We start from the raw sequence: 18,976 nt of genomic DNA on the forward strand, positions 1-18,976 counted from the left end.
GATAGGACACTTATAATGTGGTGACAGAGCCTCTTTACTTATATAGGAGATAGGGCACTTATAATGTGGTGACAGAGCCTCTTTACTTATATAGGAGATAGGACACTTATAATGTGGTGACAGAGTCTCTTTACTTATATAGGAGATAGGGCACTTATAATGTGGTGACAGAGTCTCTTTACTTATATAGGAGATAGGACACTTATAATGTGGTGACAGAGCCTCTTTACTTATATAGGAGATAGGACACTTATAATGTGGTGACAGAGTCTCTTTACTTATATAGGAGATAGGGCACTTATAATGAGGTGACAGAGCCTCTTTACTTATATAGGAGATAGGACACTTATAATGAGGTGACAGAGCCTCTTTACTTATATAGGAGATAGGACACTTATAATGTGGTGACAGAGCCTCTTTACTTATATAGGAGATAGGACACTTATAATGTGGTGACAGAGCCTCTTTACTTATATAGGAGATAGGGCACTTATAATGTGGTGACAGAGCCTCTTTACTTATATAGGAGATAGGACACTTATAATGTGGTGACAGAGTCTCTTTACTTATATAGGAGATAGGACACTTATAATGTGGTGACAGAGCCTCTTTACTTATATAGGAGATAGGGCACTTATAATGTGGTGACAGTCTCTTTACTTATATAGGAGATAGGGCACTTATAATGTGGTGACAGCCTCTTTACTTATATAGGAGATAGGGCACTTATAATGGCGTCCGGCTATGCCATCGACGGAAGCCTAGTGGGTCCTGACGAAGTCAGGACCCACTATGCTTGCTGTCAGTGAGTAGCTGACAGTTCTAATACACTGCACTACGCATGTAGTGCAGTGTATTAGAATAGCGATCAGGGCCTCCTGCCCTCAAGTCCCCTAGTGGGACAAAGTAATAAAGTAAAAAAAAGATGTGTAAAAATAAGAAAATAAAAGTTTTAAAAGTATTAAAAGTAAAAATCCCCCTTTTCCCTTATCAGTCCTTTATTATTAATAAAAATATATAAACAAACAAATAAACTATACATAATTGGTATCGCCGCGTCCGTAACGGCCTGAACTACAAAATTATTTAGTTATTTATCCCGCGCGGTGAACGCCGTAAAAGAAAATAATAATAGACCGTACCACAATCACAATTGTTTGGTCACTTCACATCCCAAAAAATGGAATAAAAAGAGATCAAAAAGTCGCATGTACCTAAAAATGCTCCTGATCGAAACTACAGTTCGTTACGCAAAAAATAAGTCCTCGCACGGCTTTCTTGATGGAAAAATAAAAAAGTTCTGGCTCTTAGAATAAGGTAACACAAAAAAGTGAATGATTTATTACAAAACGTATTTTATTGTGCAAACGCCATAAGACATCAAAAAAACTATAAACATCCGGTATCGCCGTAATCGTATCGCCCCGCAGAATAAAGTCAATGTGTCATTTATAGCGCACGGTGAACGCTGTAAAAAAAATAGAATAAAAACTGATCAAACAGCCGCATGCACCCCATGAAAACTGCAATGAATTCCTCAAGGGGTCTAGTTTCCAAAATGGGGTCACTTTTGGGGGGTTCCCAATGTTTTGGCACCACAAGACCTCTTCAAACCGGACATGGTGCCTAATAAAAAGGAGGCCTCAAAATCCACTAGGTCTTCCTTTGCTTCTGAGGCCGGTGCTTCAGTCCATTACCGCACTAGGGCCACATGTGGGATATTTATCAAAACTGCAGAATCTGGGCAATACATTTTGAGTTGCGTTTCTCTGGTAAAACCTTTTGTGTTATAGAAAAAAAATTGCATAAAAAGGATTTTCTGACAAAAATAAATATGTAAATTTCACCTCTACTTTGCTCTAAATTCCTGTGAAACACCTAAAGGGTTCATAAACTTTCTAAATGCTGTTGTGAATACTTTGAGGGGTCTAGTTTCTAAAATGGGGTGTTTCATAGGGGTGTCTAATATATGGGCCCCTCAAAGCAACTTCAGAAATGAAGTGGAACCTAAAAAAAAAAAAAAAATAAGGCAATAATTTGCTTCTCCTGATGAGCATGGCCTACTCCAAGACGAACCCAGTTTTGCCCGTTTGTATAAACGGAGACCCCTATTAGACCGTTTCAGTGTCCGGTTTTCCCAAGCATACACCACCGAGACGTTTATTTCTATTGAGGAGTCCTTGGTACATTTTAAAGGGAGGCTTCAATTCCGCGAGTACCTGCCGAGTAAGAGGGCAAGGTATGGCGTGAAGATGTATAAGCGGTGCGAGAGTGCATCAGGGTATACCTACAAATTTAGGATATATGAAGGGAAGGACACCAGTATTCAGCCCCCAGAATGCCCTCCCCCCCCTTACTGGGAGTTAATGCAAAAATTGTGTGGGATTTGGTGCACCCACTGCTAGACCAGGGTTACCACCTCTACCTGGATAATTTTTATACCAGCGTCCCTCTTTTCAACTGCCTCGCTTCCAGAAGTCATGCGGCACCGCTAGAAGAAATCTGAGAGGCCTCCCTAAGACTCTGCTTGGGCAAACACTCAGAGGGGGTGAGAGCAGGGCACAATCTAGCAGCAACATATTGTGTGTCAAGTACAAGGACAAGAGAGATGTCACACCAGTACCCATGTACCTGTACGAGGTACCAGTACAAAGACCCCTAAACCAGACTGCATCCTGGACTACAGTAGGTACATGGGAGGGGTGGACTTGTTAGATCAAGCCCTGAAGCCCTACAGCGCCATGCGGTGTGGTATAAGAAGCTGGCCGTGCACATCATACAGATGGCATTGTACAATGTGTACGTGTTACGTCGATGTACAGGCCAGAGGGGAACTTTCCTGAAATTTCAAGAGGTGGTTATCAAGAAACTAATTTTTAGGGACCAAGAAGGGGGGGGGGCACCCAGTACTTCTGGAAGCATGGCCACATGCATCATACCAGGGCAACACTTTCCAGGAGAAGTTCCCCAAACTGGCAAGAAAGGAAAAAGTGAAAATAGGTACAAAGTCTGCTATAAGAGGGGGATAAGGAAGGACACAATATATCAATGTGACACGTGTCCCGAAAAACTAAGGCTCCATATGAAAGAGTGCTTCAAAATTTATCATACATCCTGTAAAGGATTTGCCAGACACAGGTTCTGTGTCGACGCCCGTGGGCAATCAGTCTGCACCTGCTCCTATGTCTGTGAGACTGACTCCATCTTCCACCACTCAGGATGTCAGGCTTAGGAGTGGGAGAGCCTATCACAGCCTGGCCAGACGGAGCTAGTTCCCGCCCACTGTCTATTTATAGCTGCCTTTCCTGTTCCTCCTTTGCCTGTGATTCTTCTATGCTTGTTTCCTGGCTTGCTGCTGCTGCTGCTTGTACTACTGATCCTCTGCTTGTTATTGACCTTGGCTTTCTGACAACTCTCCTGCTCAGCGTTTTGTACCTTGCTCACTCCTTGTTTGACTCGGCTCGTTCACCACTCTTGTTGCTCACGGTGTCTCCGTGGGCAGCTGCCCCGTTTCCCTATCTTCTGTGTACCCCTGTCTGTTTTGTCTGTCTTGCACTTACTGAGCGTAGGGACCGTCGCCCAGTTGTACCCTGTCGCTTAGGACGGGTCGTTGCAAGTAGGCAGGGACTGAGTGGCGGGTAGATTAGGGCTCACCTGTCTGTCTCCCTACCTTGTCATTACACATCCCTTGATTTTTAATCTACCCCAGTTTTACTTACCCTGATGCACTCCGCACAGCTTATCCCCCCTTTCCCCTCTGAGCCCTGCTGCATGCCCAGGCAGCTGATAACAGCCACATGTAGGGTATTGCCATACCCGTGGGAACACACATTACAGTTTATAGGGTGTATGTCTCCGGTCAAAATGCTCACTACACCTCTAAATGAATGCCTTAAGGGGTGTAGTTTTTAAAATGGGGTCACTTCTTGGAGGTTTCAACTGTACTGTTACCTCAGGGGCTTCTGCATACATGACTTCGCACCAGAAAATCCCCAGTAGGCCAAATGGTGGTCCTTTCCTTCTGAGCCCTCCCATGGTCCCAAACGTCAGTTTATCACCACAAATTGGGCATTGCCGCACTCAGGACAAATTGGGCAACAAAATGGAGTGTTTTATTTCTTGTGAAAATAAGAAATTTTTAGCTAAAACTACATATTATTGGAAAATATATATTTTTTTTAAATTCCCAGCCCAATTCAAATAAGTTCTGTGAAGAAACTATGGGGTCTAAATGGCCACATTACCCATCAATTAATTCCTTGAGGGGTGTAGTTTCCAAAATGGGGTCACTTCTGGTGGGTTTCCATTGCTTTGATACCTCTGGGGCTCTGCAAATGCGACATGGCACCCGAAAACCAATCCAGCAAAATCTGGACTCCAAAGAACAAATAGTGCTCCTTTCCTTCTAAGCCCCCCTATGGGCCCAAACGGCAGTTTAGCACCACAAATGGGGTATTGCTGCACTCAGGACAAATTGGGCAACAAAATGGAGTGTTTTATTTCTTGTGAAAATAAGAAATTTTTAGCTAAAACTACATATTATTGGAAAATATATATTTTTTTTAAATTCCCAGCCCAATTCAAATAAGTTCTGTGAAGAAACTATGGGGTCTTAATGGTCACAATACCCATCAATTAATTCCTTGAGGGGTGTAGTTTCCAAAATGGGGTCACTTCTGGTGGGTTTCCATTGCTTTGATACCTCTGGGGCTCTGCAAAAGCGACATGGCACCCGAAAACCAATCCAGCAAAATCTGCACTCCAAAGAACACACAGCGCTCCTTCCCTTCTGAGGCCACCCATGGGCCCAAACGGCAATTTATCACCACAAATGGGGTATTGCTGCACTCAGGACAAATTGGGCAACAAAATGGGGTATTTTGTTCCCTGTGAAAATAAGAAATGTTGATGAAAAATGACATCTTATTGGAAAAAATGTATTTTTTTTTCATTTCACAGCCCAATTCAAATACGTGCTGTGGAAAAACTGTGGGGTCAAAATGGTAACAACAACCATAAATTAATTCCTTGAGGGGTGTAGTTTCCGAAATGGGGTCACTTCTGGTGGGTTTTCATTGCTTTGATATCTCTGGGGCTCTGCAAATGCGACATGGCACCCGAAAACCAATCCAGCAAAATCTGGACTCCAACAAACACATAGCTCTCCTTTCCTTCTGAGCCCTCCAATGGGCCCAAACGGCAATTTATCACCACAAATGGGGTATTGCCGCACTCAGGACAAATTGGGCAACAAAATGGGGTATTTTGTTACCTGTGAAAATAAGAAATTTTGATAAAAAATGACATCTTATTGGAAAAAATTTCATTTTTTTAATTTCATAGCCCAATTCAAATACGTGCTGTGTAAAAACTGTGGGGTCAAAATGGTAACAACAACCACAAATGAATTCCTTGAGGGGTTTAGTTTCCGAAATGGGGTCACTTTTTGGGGATTCCTACTGTTTTGGCACCTCAACACCTCTTCAAACCTGGCATGCTGCCTAAAATATATTCTAATAAAAAAGAGGCCTCAAAATGCACTAGGCGCTTCTTTGCTTCTGGGGCTTGTGTTTCAGTCCACGAGCGCACTAGAGCCACATGTGGGACATTTCTAAAAACTGCAGAATCTGGACAATACATATTTAGTATTGTTTTTCTGGTAAAACCTTCTGTGTTACAGAATTTTTTTTTATACAATTGAAATTCAGCAAGAAAAATTAAATTTGCAAATTTCACCTCTACTTTTCTTGAATTTCTGTGAAATGCCTGAAGGGTTAAATAAACTTTCTAAATGCTGTTTTGAATACTTTGATGGGTCTAGTTTTCAAAATGGGGTGTTTTATGGGGGTTTCTAATACATAGGCCTCTCAAAGCCACTTCGGAACTGAACAGGTACCTTAAAAAAGGGCTTTTGAAATTTTCTTAAAAATATGAAAAATTGCTGTTTATGTTCTAAGCCTTGTAACGTCCAAGAAAAATAAAAGAATGTTCAAAAAACTATGCCAATCTAAAGTAGACATATGGGAAATGTGAACTAGTAACTATTTTGGGTGGTATAACTGTCTGTTTTACAAGCAGATGCATTTATATTTTGAAAAATGCTATTTTTTATAAATTTTCTCTACATTTTGCAATTTTTCACCAATAAACACTGAATATATCGTCCAAATTTTGCCACTAACATAAAGCCCAATGTGTCACGAGAAAACAATCTCAGAATCGCTTGGATAGGTTTAAGCATTCCGACGTTATTACCACATAAAGTGAAATATGTCAGATTTCAAAAATGCGTCCTTAAGGGGTTAATAATGTAATTCCCCCAAAAAAATGTAGTTCAGGGACATTGGGGGTCCATTATCTGTAATTGATAGCAGTGGGATTTTGTACTGGAAAATGTAATTCCAGGACTTGATCACCCACAAATAAATAAAATCATAAAGAGTAAAATTAGTTTCACGGTCTGAAAAAATATGCTCTATGACCTTTCCCAAAAGAAATCCTCCCTACTTGGAAATCCCACAAACTAAAAAGAAAGTATAAATAAATCGACTCCCTAAAAAGACCCACACCCCCTTTTTTTTTTTTTGTGTTAATATTAGTAATTGTAATCTGTGTGATAGGTTTTGAAAGAGGGGTAGTTTCAAAGGCCTGGTTTTGATAGACACATGGGGAGTAAAAGCGGGTATCCCTACTCCTTCCCTGCTTACTACATACCCGGCACCTTTTTTGGAGATATTTTTGGGTCTCGGTGAAAGGGACGGGGTGTAAAAAGTGGCGCTCTGAAAGTCTGCGCACATATTCAGACTCGCAGGTATAGTGGAATCAAAACTCCTGCTCCTGGTACTGAAAAAAAGTGAGCGTTACTTAGGCCTTTTTAAAAAGAACAAAACTGTTATACGTAGTAATCTGAATTAAGGAGATTGGCACCTTTTTGTACTAGGCATATTTTTTCTTCACCGGGTAAGGTTGAAGCACCTGGTCTGAAAGATCTACACCCCCAATAAATTTGTTTCATTTTTACCCCATATCTGGCTCGTTTGGAGGGGATGAATTGACAAAAAGAAATACGGCCTTTAAAGCTCATAAGTGATTCATCTACAGATAAATCCCTTAGAAGGGCGATTAATGGCATTAATTTATTAAGCCAATCACAGCCTGGGTCACTTCTTGGGGGGACTTGGGAATTATTGGTAAAATACATGAACCGCATTAGGGCTTCATAGCGGTTTCTGGACATCACTGCTACAAATACAGGGATAGCGTGGACAGCACTAGAAGTCCAGTAGGACCGGACAGATGTTTTTGTTTTTTTAACCAAACCCAAATTGAGAGTAATGCCTAAAAATATTTTAATTTCTGGGACACTTGTGCCATTCCACATTCTTAAGTACATAGATGCAGACTTTTGCAGAACAAATTAAATAGCATAAAGATTAGTCTGCTGGACAATTAATTGTAGGACTGTATCACATACGTATAAATAAAAAAAATCATAGGCTGTAATATTTGCAACATCGACATTAATTCCTGGAGTCGCTTCCATTTGGGGTACTTGGGGAGAAAACTATAGTGCGGGATCCCACATTGCAGGAGGGACTGCAACACTCGGCCCTGCACTTGACACCTCGACAGCGACGGCTGTATCTACCACCATAGGGCTATGGGGTCCAGTGGTAGAATTGGAATCGCCACTGTCGGAAAAAGGTTCCGCTTCTGAAGCGGTGTCGGTCTCTCAGAACTGTCGAAGCATAGTGAGGCTTGCTCCGCACGGTACATTCTCTGAGACATTATGTGTGGGTACATACACAAGCTCTATACGTCCTAATATAACCTAAAGTAAGCCTAAGAATAACACTAAGGCCGAGTTCCTACACGTAGCGGAAATTCCGCAGCATTTTCAGTAGCAGCAAAGTAGGTGAGATTTACCAAATCTCATGCCCACGCTGCGGAAAAAAACATGCAGTGTAAACGTCAATAAATTTACCTGCGGTGCAGAATTTAATTCCGCAGCATGTCAAATTATGCTGAGTTATTGTTGATTTTCCATTGCGAGTATTCACATTCAATTCAATGAGGATTCAAAACCCGCAACAGAAAGCCAAGTTTTGCGGCGTAATCGTAAAGATCGCACTTCCGGAAAAATAAAAAATAAAATACTTACCCAAAATGCCCTCCTTCCTCCTGGGATGACGTTGCGTCCCATATGACCCCTGCAGCCAATCACAGGCTGCAGCATCACAGTTCTTGCAATGTCATCCAGGGAGGCTGGAGCGGACATCAGAGGAGGGAGGGTGTAAGTATGAACGGCTTTTTTCCGCAGCGAATATTGCATTAGAAAAACTGCACCACAATGTAGTGCGATTTTGGGACGAAATATACTGCGGGTTCTAGGTTGGACACGCTGCGTGATTTTTACGTAGCGTATCCGCCCCTGTGGGTACCCAGCTTAAAACTTTTTTTTTTCTTTTTTTTTTGTTTTGCTTGTTTCGTTTTTGTTTTTTATAACAGACGTAAAAATAAAATAAAGCCCTAACCCTAATGAAGCCCTGATCTAGCCTTACAGATAGTACTGCTATTACAGCCCTAAATCCTAACCTTAATCTATTATATAATATATATATATATATATATATTAGGTAGAAAAAAGTTGCACTTCAGAGAGTTCAAGTATCACGGTGCTATGCGTCCTTGACCGTCATCCACACGGTCCTGAATTGGATACACAAACGAGGAAATAGACGCAGCACTCCAAAAGTAGTTGCAAAGATAGTGGTTTATTCACCCATGTACAGAAATAGCTACGTTTCAGTCCTCTCAGCAGGACCTTTGTCAAGCTTGACAAAGGTCCTGCTGAGAGGACTGAAACATAGCTATTTCTGTACATGGGTGAATAAACCACTATCTTTGCAACTACTTTTGGAGTGCTGCGTCTATTTCCTCGTTTGTATATATATATGTATATATATATATATATATATATATATATATATTTATATATATATATATATGTATGTATATATATAATTAGGTGATCGGGGTGTTTTTTTCGTAGTGCACACTGATCTACTTTTGATAGTTCATTGTATGACCGCAAAATAATTCCCAACAGTTGCCGGGTTCCTCGATCAGCACGGGGGGGGGGGGGGCGGTCTATGGCTCTTCTTGTAGGGACAGTCCATCAGCATTTTGGTGTTGGCTTCCCCGTTTGTATTGGATGGAGAAGCTGTAAGGTTGTAAGGACAGGCTCCACCGCAGTAATCGTCCATTGTCCCCTGACCCTCGGTTCAGCCATGTGAGGGGATTGTGATCCGTTACAATTGTAAAGTCTCTGTCATAAAGGTATGGCTGTAATTTTGAGAGCCCATACGATGGCAGGGCACTGTCTTTCAATAGTGGCACAGGCAACTTCCCGATCTAGTAGTTTACGACTGATGAAAGCAACTGGATGTTCAAGCCCAGCCGCGTTTATCTGGCTAAGAACTGCTCCAATACCGTAGGTGGATGCATCTGTCTGCACAAGGAACCTGTGCTTGTAGTCTGGTGCGGCCAAGACAGGGGCAGTGGTGAGAGCCGTCTTTAATGCTATAAAGGCTTCCTCACAGGCAGGTGTCCACTTCACCATACTAGGCATGTTTTTGCGGGTCAGGTCATTTAGGGGCTTTGCCAGGGAACTGAAATCGGAAACTCATTTTCGGTAGTAACTGGCGGTCCTCAAAAAGGCCAGTACTTGTTTCTTATTTTTAGAGGTAGGCCAGTTGCTAATGGCTTCCACCTTGGCAGGCTCAGGTCTTAGGTTCCCCCTCCTACTCTGTGCCCCAGATATTGCACCTCAGCCATACCCAACTGGCATTTATCAGGACGAATTGTCAGTCCTGCTGCAAGAATATGGTCTAACACTATGCCTAAGGGTATGTTCACACGGCCAAATTTCAGACGTATACGAGGCGTATTTTGCCTCGTTTTACGTCTGGAAATACATCTCAAATACGTCGGCAAACATCTGCCCATTCATTTGAATGGGTTTGCCGACGTACTGTGCAGACGACCTGTTATTTACGCGTCGTCGTTTGACAGCTGTCAAACGACGACGCGTAAAAATACAGCCTCGTCAAAAGAAGTGCAGGACACTTCTTTGGACGTTTTTGGAGCTGTTTTCTCATAGACTCCAATGAAAACAGCTCCAAAAACGGACGTAAAAAACGGCGCGAAAACGGCGTGAAAACGCCGCGAAAAATGCGAGTTGGTAAAAAAACGTCTGAAAAGCAGGGTCTGTTTTCCCTTGAAAACAGCTCTGGATTTTCAGACGTTTTTGTTGACTACGTGTGAACATACCCTAAGTGTTTAAGATGTTCCTCCCATGATGTGCTGAAAATGGCAATATCATCCAAGTATGCACAGGCAAAGTCCTGACATTGTTCTAACAGCCGGTCTACCGATCTTTGGAAGGTTGCTGGGGCATTTTTCACCCCAAAGGGCATTCCCAGGAACTCAAGAGTCCAAAGGGGGTAATAAATGCAGATCGCTTCCGGGTGTCCTCTTTTAGGGGTATCTGCCAGTACCCCTTGCTCAAGTCTTATGTAGTTACAAATTAAACACTGGCCAGCCGATCCAACAGATCATCAATCTGGGGCATAGGGTACTCGTCACATTTGATGGCATCATTTAGGCTCAGGTAATCTACGCAGAATCGCGTTGTGCCATCCTTTTTGGGCACCAGTATCAGAGGGGAGGCCCAGGGGCTCTGAGATGGCCTAATAATCCCAAGTTGTTTCATGTCCGCCAGTTCATTCTTGATCATGTCCCGAACGGCCTCAGGAACTCGGTAGCGGGCCTGCTGGATTGGGCGTTGTCCTGGAGTTTCCACGTGGTGGTGAGTGTTGTCCGTCCGGCGCTGAGGAAAACACGGAAGCCCTCGGACCCAGCAAGCCGAGAATATCACCCTTTTGGATATTCAACAGATGGGGTCCCAGGGGCACTTGGTCCAGAGTACCCCCAGCTCGAGCCAGATGTAGAAAGTCCGGGAGGGAGTTGTCTCCTTCCTTATCACTAGGGGGATAGCAAATGGCCAAAACAGGTAGGGACCGGTCGTGGTAATCTTTCAGCATGTTGATGTGGACAGTCTCTTGTCGCCGGCCACTATGGTTCATGGCAATGACGTAATTAGTGTCATTACATTTTCGGATAACTCGGTAAGGGCCATCCCATGTTGCTTGAAGCTTGTTGGCAGGGGCAGCGATAATCATGAGCACTTGTTGCCCTTCAATAAATTCACGGGTCCTTGCTTTCCGATCATACCAGGTCTTCTGGCTATACTGGGCCCCTTGCAGGCGTTCTTTAGCCAAGGTCACTAGTCGGGTAAGGCGTTCTCGAAATTCCAGAACATAAGGAATGACAGGTACTCCAGTGTCGGTGATATCTCCCAGTATTCCTTTAGAAGGGTGAGGACCCCACGGACCCTTCGACCATAGAGCAGTTCGAAAGGGGAAAATCCGGTTGACTCTTGGGTAGGCAAACAGGAGATGTGGCAGGTATTGCTCCCAGTCCCGTTCAGTGTCTGCAAAGGCACGTAGCAAATTTTTAGGGTTCCATTAAAATGGTCACACAGTCCATTGGTTCGGGGTGGTATGGGGTGGTGCGAATGGCTCGGACGCCGCAGGAACTGGACCAAGTCTGACGTGAACTGGATCCCTTGATCTGATAGTATTTCACTGGGAAATCCTACTCGGGTGAAGACGGTAACAAGAGCCTCTGCTACCTTTATGGCTGTAATGCTGGACAGAGCCACGGCCTCAGGATACCGGTGGCATAATCCACCACCGTCAGGATATACTGTTTCCCTGTTCTGCTGGGGTGCACTAGAGTTCCTATTATATCTACAGCTAAAAGCTGAAATGGCTCCTCAATGATTGGCAGGGGTTGCATGGGTACCTTGTGACGGGCGCCTGGATGTCGCATCCATTGGCACAAATCACAGGTACGGCAGTATTGAACTATCGATTGCGAAATGCCAGGCCAGTAAAAGTTGTGGGTGAGTCTTTTCTCTGTCCGTTTCCTACCTTTATGTCTAAATAAGGGGATGTCATGAGCCAGTTGGAGTAGTTGCAGCCTATACTTTTGAGGGACAATGAGTTGCTTGGTAGTCACTTCAGGGATAATCCCACCCCGGGCCTCTACTAAACGATAATACAATCCCTTATCTCTGGTGATCCTATCCCCATTCTTTCCCTCCTGCCCAGTTTCTGCCCTTAGTTTAATAGCTGCCAAGGTCGGATCATCTTCTATTTCTTGCCTAAACTCTTCTCGGTCCCAAAAGTCCCCCAATGTAGAATCAGTTGATGCAGCTCTTACCAGTTCGGTTGGGGGTCCTGGAGGCTGCTCCACAGTCAATTCCGAAACTCTCTGTGCTTGGGCAGCTTGGTGTCGGGTGACGGCTCCCACAAAATGGCACTGTAATTCCCCAATGTCATTCCCAAGGAGAACATCCACAAGGAGTCCCCCCATAACACCAATCCAGAGTCTTTCCCCGTAACCATAATTCAAATGTACAGCAGCCTTCTGGATATATTTGCGAGTACACCCTACAAGTTCGATGGGTATTCCTGGGCCTTGATCGATTGCCTCTGGCCGAACAACACGGGGGTCAGCAATGGTCAGGAATGCCCCAGTGTCATCCTGCAGATGGCGCTGCCTTTGCTCTGGGTAACTTTGCGTAAGGGGTTGAATGCTATACATGCCAGAGGGTGTCTCCATGGTTCAGGGTTCAGCAGTCCACTCTGGTGGGGGTGGTGGTAACTCTTCCTCAGGCAGGATGGAGTGCACAAGATGCCGAGGGCGAGGGGGAAAAGATCGGAGCTCCCTTCGATTTCTTGAGGGGCACCTGGACTGTAAAGGGCCCGGCTGACCCCACCTATAACATTTCCTTTCTGAGAACCTTCCATATCGTGGTCAGAATTGTGGGGTCCCCGGATTGTTTGGCCTGGTTGTCATCGGCCTGCGGATGGGTTGAGGGGCATATATGACAGGAGGTGCCCGGGGGGCTGGGTTCGGCTGAGGTTTATTGTCCAGCAGACTCCTCCACTGAGGTTTGATGGTTAGTGCCTCATCAGCCAGGGCTGCAGCTCTATTCAATGTTGATGGCTCACATTCCCGGAACCATTTCCGTATTTCCTGGGGGCACTTGGCTTAAAACTGGAACCCATGCAGAATATCTTCCACAGTGAATCCACTTCCAGCCATCTCCGACACGCCTGGGACATTTTATGGGCATACATCCTAAAAGATCCTCCAGTAGTACAGGGAAGGTCTCAGAATTGGGCCCGATGTGAGTCTGGCATGACTACATAGTAATACAAAATAGTTTGTTTCACAATGTTTTAGTCCCGGTTCCACTGTGCGTCTAGGGTCCGGTATGCTTCTGCGGCTCCACCTTCAAGGAGCCCCACTATAAAACGCATCCAATCAGAGGTGGGTACATCCAGCAGGGCGCTCTGATGTTCAAAGTCCTAGAAAAACCCTTCCACATCCCCAGTTACCTCATAAAATGTCTTGAAGTACTTCTGGATGACCCGTAAAGGTTCCTGGATTCTCTGGTTCTCACCCCAGGTAATATTCTAGCCTCTTTCAGCCTCCATTGCAGCTTGTCTCTGTTTTTTGCCATGCGAGCAGCTTCCAACTGATACTCCGGAGTAACGACTGGTCCCAGATCTGCCATTTCCTCCTCTTACCACACCAACCATTGGCTCTTAGTGGTAAGAGCCCCTGTCTCTGGAGCATGTCCATTAGCCACCTGGGAGGAGGTGATCTGGCTAGCACTCACCAGTAGATCAATTAATGGCTTTTTAGATAGTCACTGGTAGTTCAGTCCAAGTTCTCGGGCTCGTTCTTGGAGACTAAGGACGGTCCAGTTACGGAACTCATTCGCTGGGTGGTTCTCCATGGGGCTGCGCTCTGTTGATCCCGCTTCTGACACCAGTTGTCATGGGGTTCGTTAGGTTAATATACGATCAACAGAGCCAGTGAAGACAGGGCAACTCCAACAGGATTTATTGTATCCAATGCTGACAGACCAGGTCGCCCTCCACGCAGGGACAGCACACAGTCCACAATATCAGGTAAATACAGGAAACTCCTCAGAGCGCTGGCCTCAGCTTCAGCTCTCATTAAAGTCTACATCCAGGAGATCCCTCTCTTCCCCACGTCAAGCCCTTGTATACCCCTCAGGGGGAGGAACATCTTGGCAGTTTCTAGTCACCATCATTTGTTATAATGACTTTAGTTTGTATTTCTACTGTCTGTATGTGAGTTGTGGTCTTTTGTACTATTATGTGTATTGTCCAACTATTGTCTGCCACAGCAAGGATGAGAACACAGGTCGGGGAGGTAATTGGATCTGCTGGGTTTGCTGCTCTGCACACTAGCTGAGTGATGGTGGTGCCTCCTGATGATCCCCTGTGGGGACTGGACAATGAGGACACTTTATGTCTTATGGCTGCGCGACCTGTGGTACCTGATTACAAAATGCATCCCTGAGGGCTCACAATAAACCACACAAAATGCATCATCACAACACATATAGCTTTTGAGGCAGATTTTTTAACTGAAGCCAGGTATTGATTCAAAGGTCTTTGCTTAAACTTCTCCCTCCTGCTTGATCCACTTCTGGCTTTGGCTCAAAAGAATGCATGTGTGTTTCCAGCCTAATATGAACGTCATACATGTGTCAACTTTGTGTCAACTTTTGTGTTTTGTAACAAAATCACACAATACATTTTTAATCCTTACAGAAATTCCCAGTACGAATTCTGAGGGAAACTTCATGTTATCGATTAATTATAAAGTAGAAGATGAAGAGATCATGCAGCAGTCTTCAGGAGAAAACCTCATTACCCTTAATGTACAGCCAGGACTTCAAAGTACAGATCTGTTACATAATTCCACTAATCATGAGGAATCTTCTCCTGACCAACCACAGATAGTTGCAACAAGTACAGGTCAAAGAGTGGGTAAAAGGTTTCAATGTTGTAAACCGTTCACAAAATGTTCTCGTCATTTTACAAACAGAAGAATTAACGCGGGAGGTAAGCTGTATTCATGTTCAGAATGTGGGAAAATTTTTACAGATAAATCACATCTTGTTTTACATGGGAGAAGTCACACAGGAGAGAAGCCGTATTCATGTCCACTATGTGAGAAATGTTTTTCACAAATATCAGATCTTGTTATACATGAGAGAATTCACACAGGGGAGAAGCCATACTCATGTTCAGAATGTGGGAAATGTTTTACACAAAAATCAAGTCTTGCTAAACATGTGAGAATTCACACAGGAGAGAAGCCATATTCATGTTCAGAATGTGGGAAATGTTTTAAAGATAGTTCAAGTCTTGTTAGACATGGAAGAATTCACACAGGAGAGAAGCCACATTCATGTTCAGAATGTGGAAAATGTTTTGCTACTAAAGACAAACTTAGGGATCATCAGAGAACTCACACAGGAGAGAAGCCTTATTCATGTTCAGAATGTGGGAAATGTTATACAGATAAATCAAGTCTTGTTATTCATGAGAGAATTCACACAGGAGAGAAACCGTATTCATGTTCAGAATGCAGGAAATGTTTTATAGATAAATCACGTCTTGTTAAACATGAGAGAAGTCACATGGGGAAAAGCCATGTTCATGTTCAGAATGTGGGAAATGTTTTAATAGTATAGGCAAACTTGGGGCTCATCAGAGAAGTCACACAGTGGAAAAGTCGTTTTGATGTTCAGGAGAATCCAGAGTGACAGTAAGGACAATGTGAGTTTTTGTTTTTAAAATAAATGGACATTTTTATATTTGACTTTCATTAAAACAGTATAACAAGATATAGGTGATGGAATTTAACAAAAAAACACTAACAAATTAACTTTGCAGTTAGAAAAAAAAAATGCTAAAGATTTTTTATTTTTTTTGTAAATATCAGAAGTGTATTATCACTACCTTAAACACCTACAATTAGAATCAGGTGTGGAGCACGAAATCACGCACATATGCGGTGGCGAATGGATACATGATTTTTCTGGTAATACCACAGTATTTACCTGCTACATCGTGTACACATTCGTCACTTATGTAAGTAATGTTGCGGCTGGCGATTTCATTTGTTCTTACCCTCAGGTAAGATTCACTTCTGGGAAAGCTTTGTAGCAGAAATTTGTGAAACTGAAAACCATTCCATACAGGGTTGTTTCTGCAGCATGCACATGGATACTAGAAAGCCCCATTCAAATAAATGGGACAGCAGCAGACATTTCTGAAACACTGCTATTTGTGACCTGGAGTTTGACTCATTCCTTCATTTATATTTTACATGTCTTTTTAATACACTCTTGGATTTGGCTAAAAAAGCTGCAAGTGTGATTCCAGCCTTAGAGAGGATCTAGGAGGAATGTGTCTCATTTAAACCTTTGACATTTGGTTTGCCCTTTGTTATTGAAATGTGTGGTATCACCATGCCAGAATGCTCTGAGGCCTTCAGAAAGGTTATGGATGTCTATAATTCAGGAACGGGAAGATGGCCAAAATATTAGATGTCAATCATTCCACTGTCCAGAAAACCATCTACATGTGGAGATTTCAGACAACTGCCAATTGGTCCAGGCCAGTCTGTCTCCGTAAGATCAGCCTGAGAGCAGAACACAAGATGCTGAAATAAGTTTCTGAGAACCCCATAATTTCTTTAAAGATCTACATGAAGATTTTGCCACTCTTGATGTCTACAATTGCAAAAATCAAAACTACATGTGGGTGTGCCAAAAGAAAACCTTAGCTATCCAGAAAAAAACATCAGGGAAAGAGTGAAGTTTGCTCATGAACCCCTTGGAAAAAAGCATGCAACTGTCTGCTATGGAAAGAAGAATCAAAAATGTATTTGTCCCCTGTATCAGAAGACATGTGTAAAGGATCTGCCAGGCACTGCGGGGTTAACTCCCAGAACTAATCAGTCAGCACCTGAGAATACTTCCCTGAGACTGACTCCTGCTTCCACCATTCAGGCTGGCAGGCTTAGGAGTGGGAGAGCCTATCGTAACCTGGCCAGACTCAGCTAGCTCCCGCCCTCGGTCTATTTAAGCCTGCACTTCCTGTCCCTCGGTGCTTGTTATTGCTTGTGTTTCCCTCCTTGTGGTTTCCTGGCCCAGCTACAGCTCCTGCTATTTTTGATCCTGCTCCATACCGACCCTGGCTTACCGACTACTCTTCTGCTTTTCGTTTTGTACCTCGCACACTCCTGGCTTGACTCGGCTCGTTCACCACTCTGGTTGCTCACGGTGTTGCCGTGGGCAACGGCCCCTTTTCCTTGCTTGTGTTCCTTGTATGTTTGTCGTGTTTGTCGTGCACTTACTGAGCGCAGGGACCGCCGCCCAGTTGTACCCCGTCGCCTAGGGCGGGTCGTTGCAAGTAGGCAGGGACAGAGTGGCGGGTAGATTAGGGCTCACTTGTCCGTCTCCCTACCCCCTGCCGTTACAACATGTTTGGCATAAATTATAGACCGCATTTCACCAGAAAAATAACAAAATAACATACAACTTTTTATGGTTTGGGACTGCTAAACCGTATCAGGACCTGGGCAGCTCCTCATCCTAGAATCCACTATGAATTCTACATTGGCAGAGTGCCACGAACCTGGCTGGGAGGATGGGATTCCATTTTGTCAGCTTCTAGTAGCGCTTAAAAGCACCGAGGCGTCGATACTAACAGACCCCCCGGTTTTCATCAGGGACCGACGCAAGGCTGTTTGGACTTCTCTGCGGGGAATCTGCAAATTGGGTGCCTTAAAAGAAGTAGCCTTGAATCGTGCAGATGTTACCACAGATGCAGCTCATGATCAGGATATAATAGCGTGGTCAGGATCACAGGTACAGATGCAGAGGTCAGAGATACAAGCAGAGTCGTAACACAGGAAGTTAGATCAGGTATAGTACAATGCTGGAGCTAGGTAGAAATGACCTGATACTCTGGCACCTGTTGGTGCTCAGAGAGAGGCATATATGGGCTGTCCTATAGTTAGGCGTCATGAATTGGGAACTGCGGGCCCAAGAGAAAAGTCTGGGCTTAGAAGGCACCATGGCATTACCAGGAGGAGGATTTGGCAGCATCCCTGATGTAGCTGCCAGGACAATCCTTTTGGGGTCAACTATAAACTCCGGCTCATAATGTACATCCATTGACGTTCTTGGAACCTGCGCAATAAGTGATGGGTAGATTGAACTGTGAGAATAACCACGACCATCTGGCTTGACGAGGGTTCAGATGTCGATTAGAGTGTAGGTACAGGAGATGCTTATGATCGGTATAATTCGTAACAGGATGTGAGGCTCCTTCCAGTAGGTGCCTCCATTCCTCTAAAACAAGCTTGATGGCTAGGAGTTCTTTGTTCCCGATCCCATAATTCTTCTCCGTGGGAGAGAAACTTCTGGAAAAGAACCCACAGGAGTGCATTCTTTCCGAGACCTGCCGTTGGGACAGAACACCTCCCACAGCGAAGGAGGAGGCATCCACTTCCAGGAAGAAGGGAAGAGACAAATCAGGCTGGTTGAGGATTGGAGCAGAGAGGAACTCTGCTGTCAACTGATTTAATCCTTGATTGGCCTCTGGAGTCCACAGTTTGGGATCGGCCGACTTACGGGTGAGGGCTGCAATCGGGGCTATCAAGGAGGAGAATCCCTGAATAAATCGCCGGTAATAGTTGGCCAACCTCTGAACGGCCTTTAGCCTACTGGGTTGCGGCCAGTCTTGAATAGCCTCTACCTTGACTGGATCCATCTTGAGTCTGGTGCCCGACTAAATGTATCCCAGAAATGGAACAGAGGATTGCTCGAAGAGACACTTCTCCAGTTTACAATAAAGCGGATTGTCTCTCAGTTGGGTTAGGACATGGCAAACGTGGTTGCGGTGATCCGAAAGTGAACGGGAAAAGATCAAGATGTCGTCCAGAT

At 44.1% G+C, this 18,976-nt stretch overlaps 1 protein-coding gene across 2 annotated transcripts in view; it reads left to right on the forward strand.

The window, feature by feature from the left end:
- Positions 1-15,865, forward strand: part of LOC142728964 (uncharacterized) — a 72,270-nt gene extending 56,405 nt beyond the window's left edge. For both annotated transcript variants that reach the window (XM_075849203.1, XM_075849202.1), the window contains one exon: positions 14,784-15,865. In XM_075849203.1, the coding sequence (XP_075705318.1) occupies positions 14,816-15,712 (897 nt within the window). In that variant the 5' untranslated portion in view covers positions 14,784-14,815 and the 3' untranslated portion in view covers positions 15,713-15,865. The remainder of the gene's footprint in view (positions 1-14,783) is intronic.
- The last annotated feature ends 3,111 nt before the right edge of the window (positions 15,866-18,976 follow it).

Source organism: Rhinoderma darwinii, unplaced genomic scaffold (genome assembly GCF_050947455.1).
Source record: "Rhinoderma darwinii isolate aRhiDar2 unplaced genomic scaffold, aRhiDar2.hap1 Scaffold_703, whole genome shotgun sequence".
In the NCBI taxonomy this organism is placed as follows: Eukaryota; Metazoa; Chordata; class Amphibia; order Anura; family Rhinodermatidae; genus Rhinoderma; species Rhinoderma darwinii.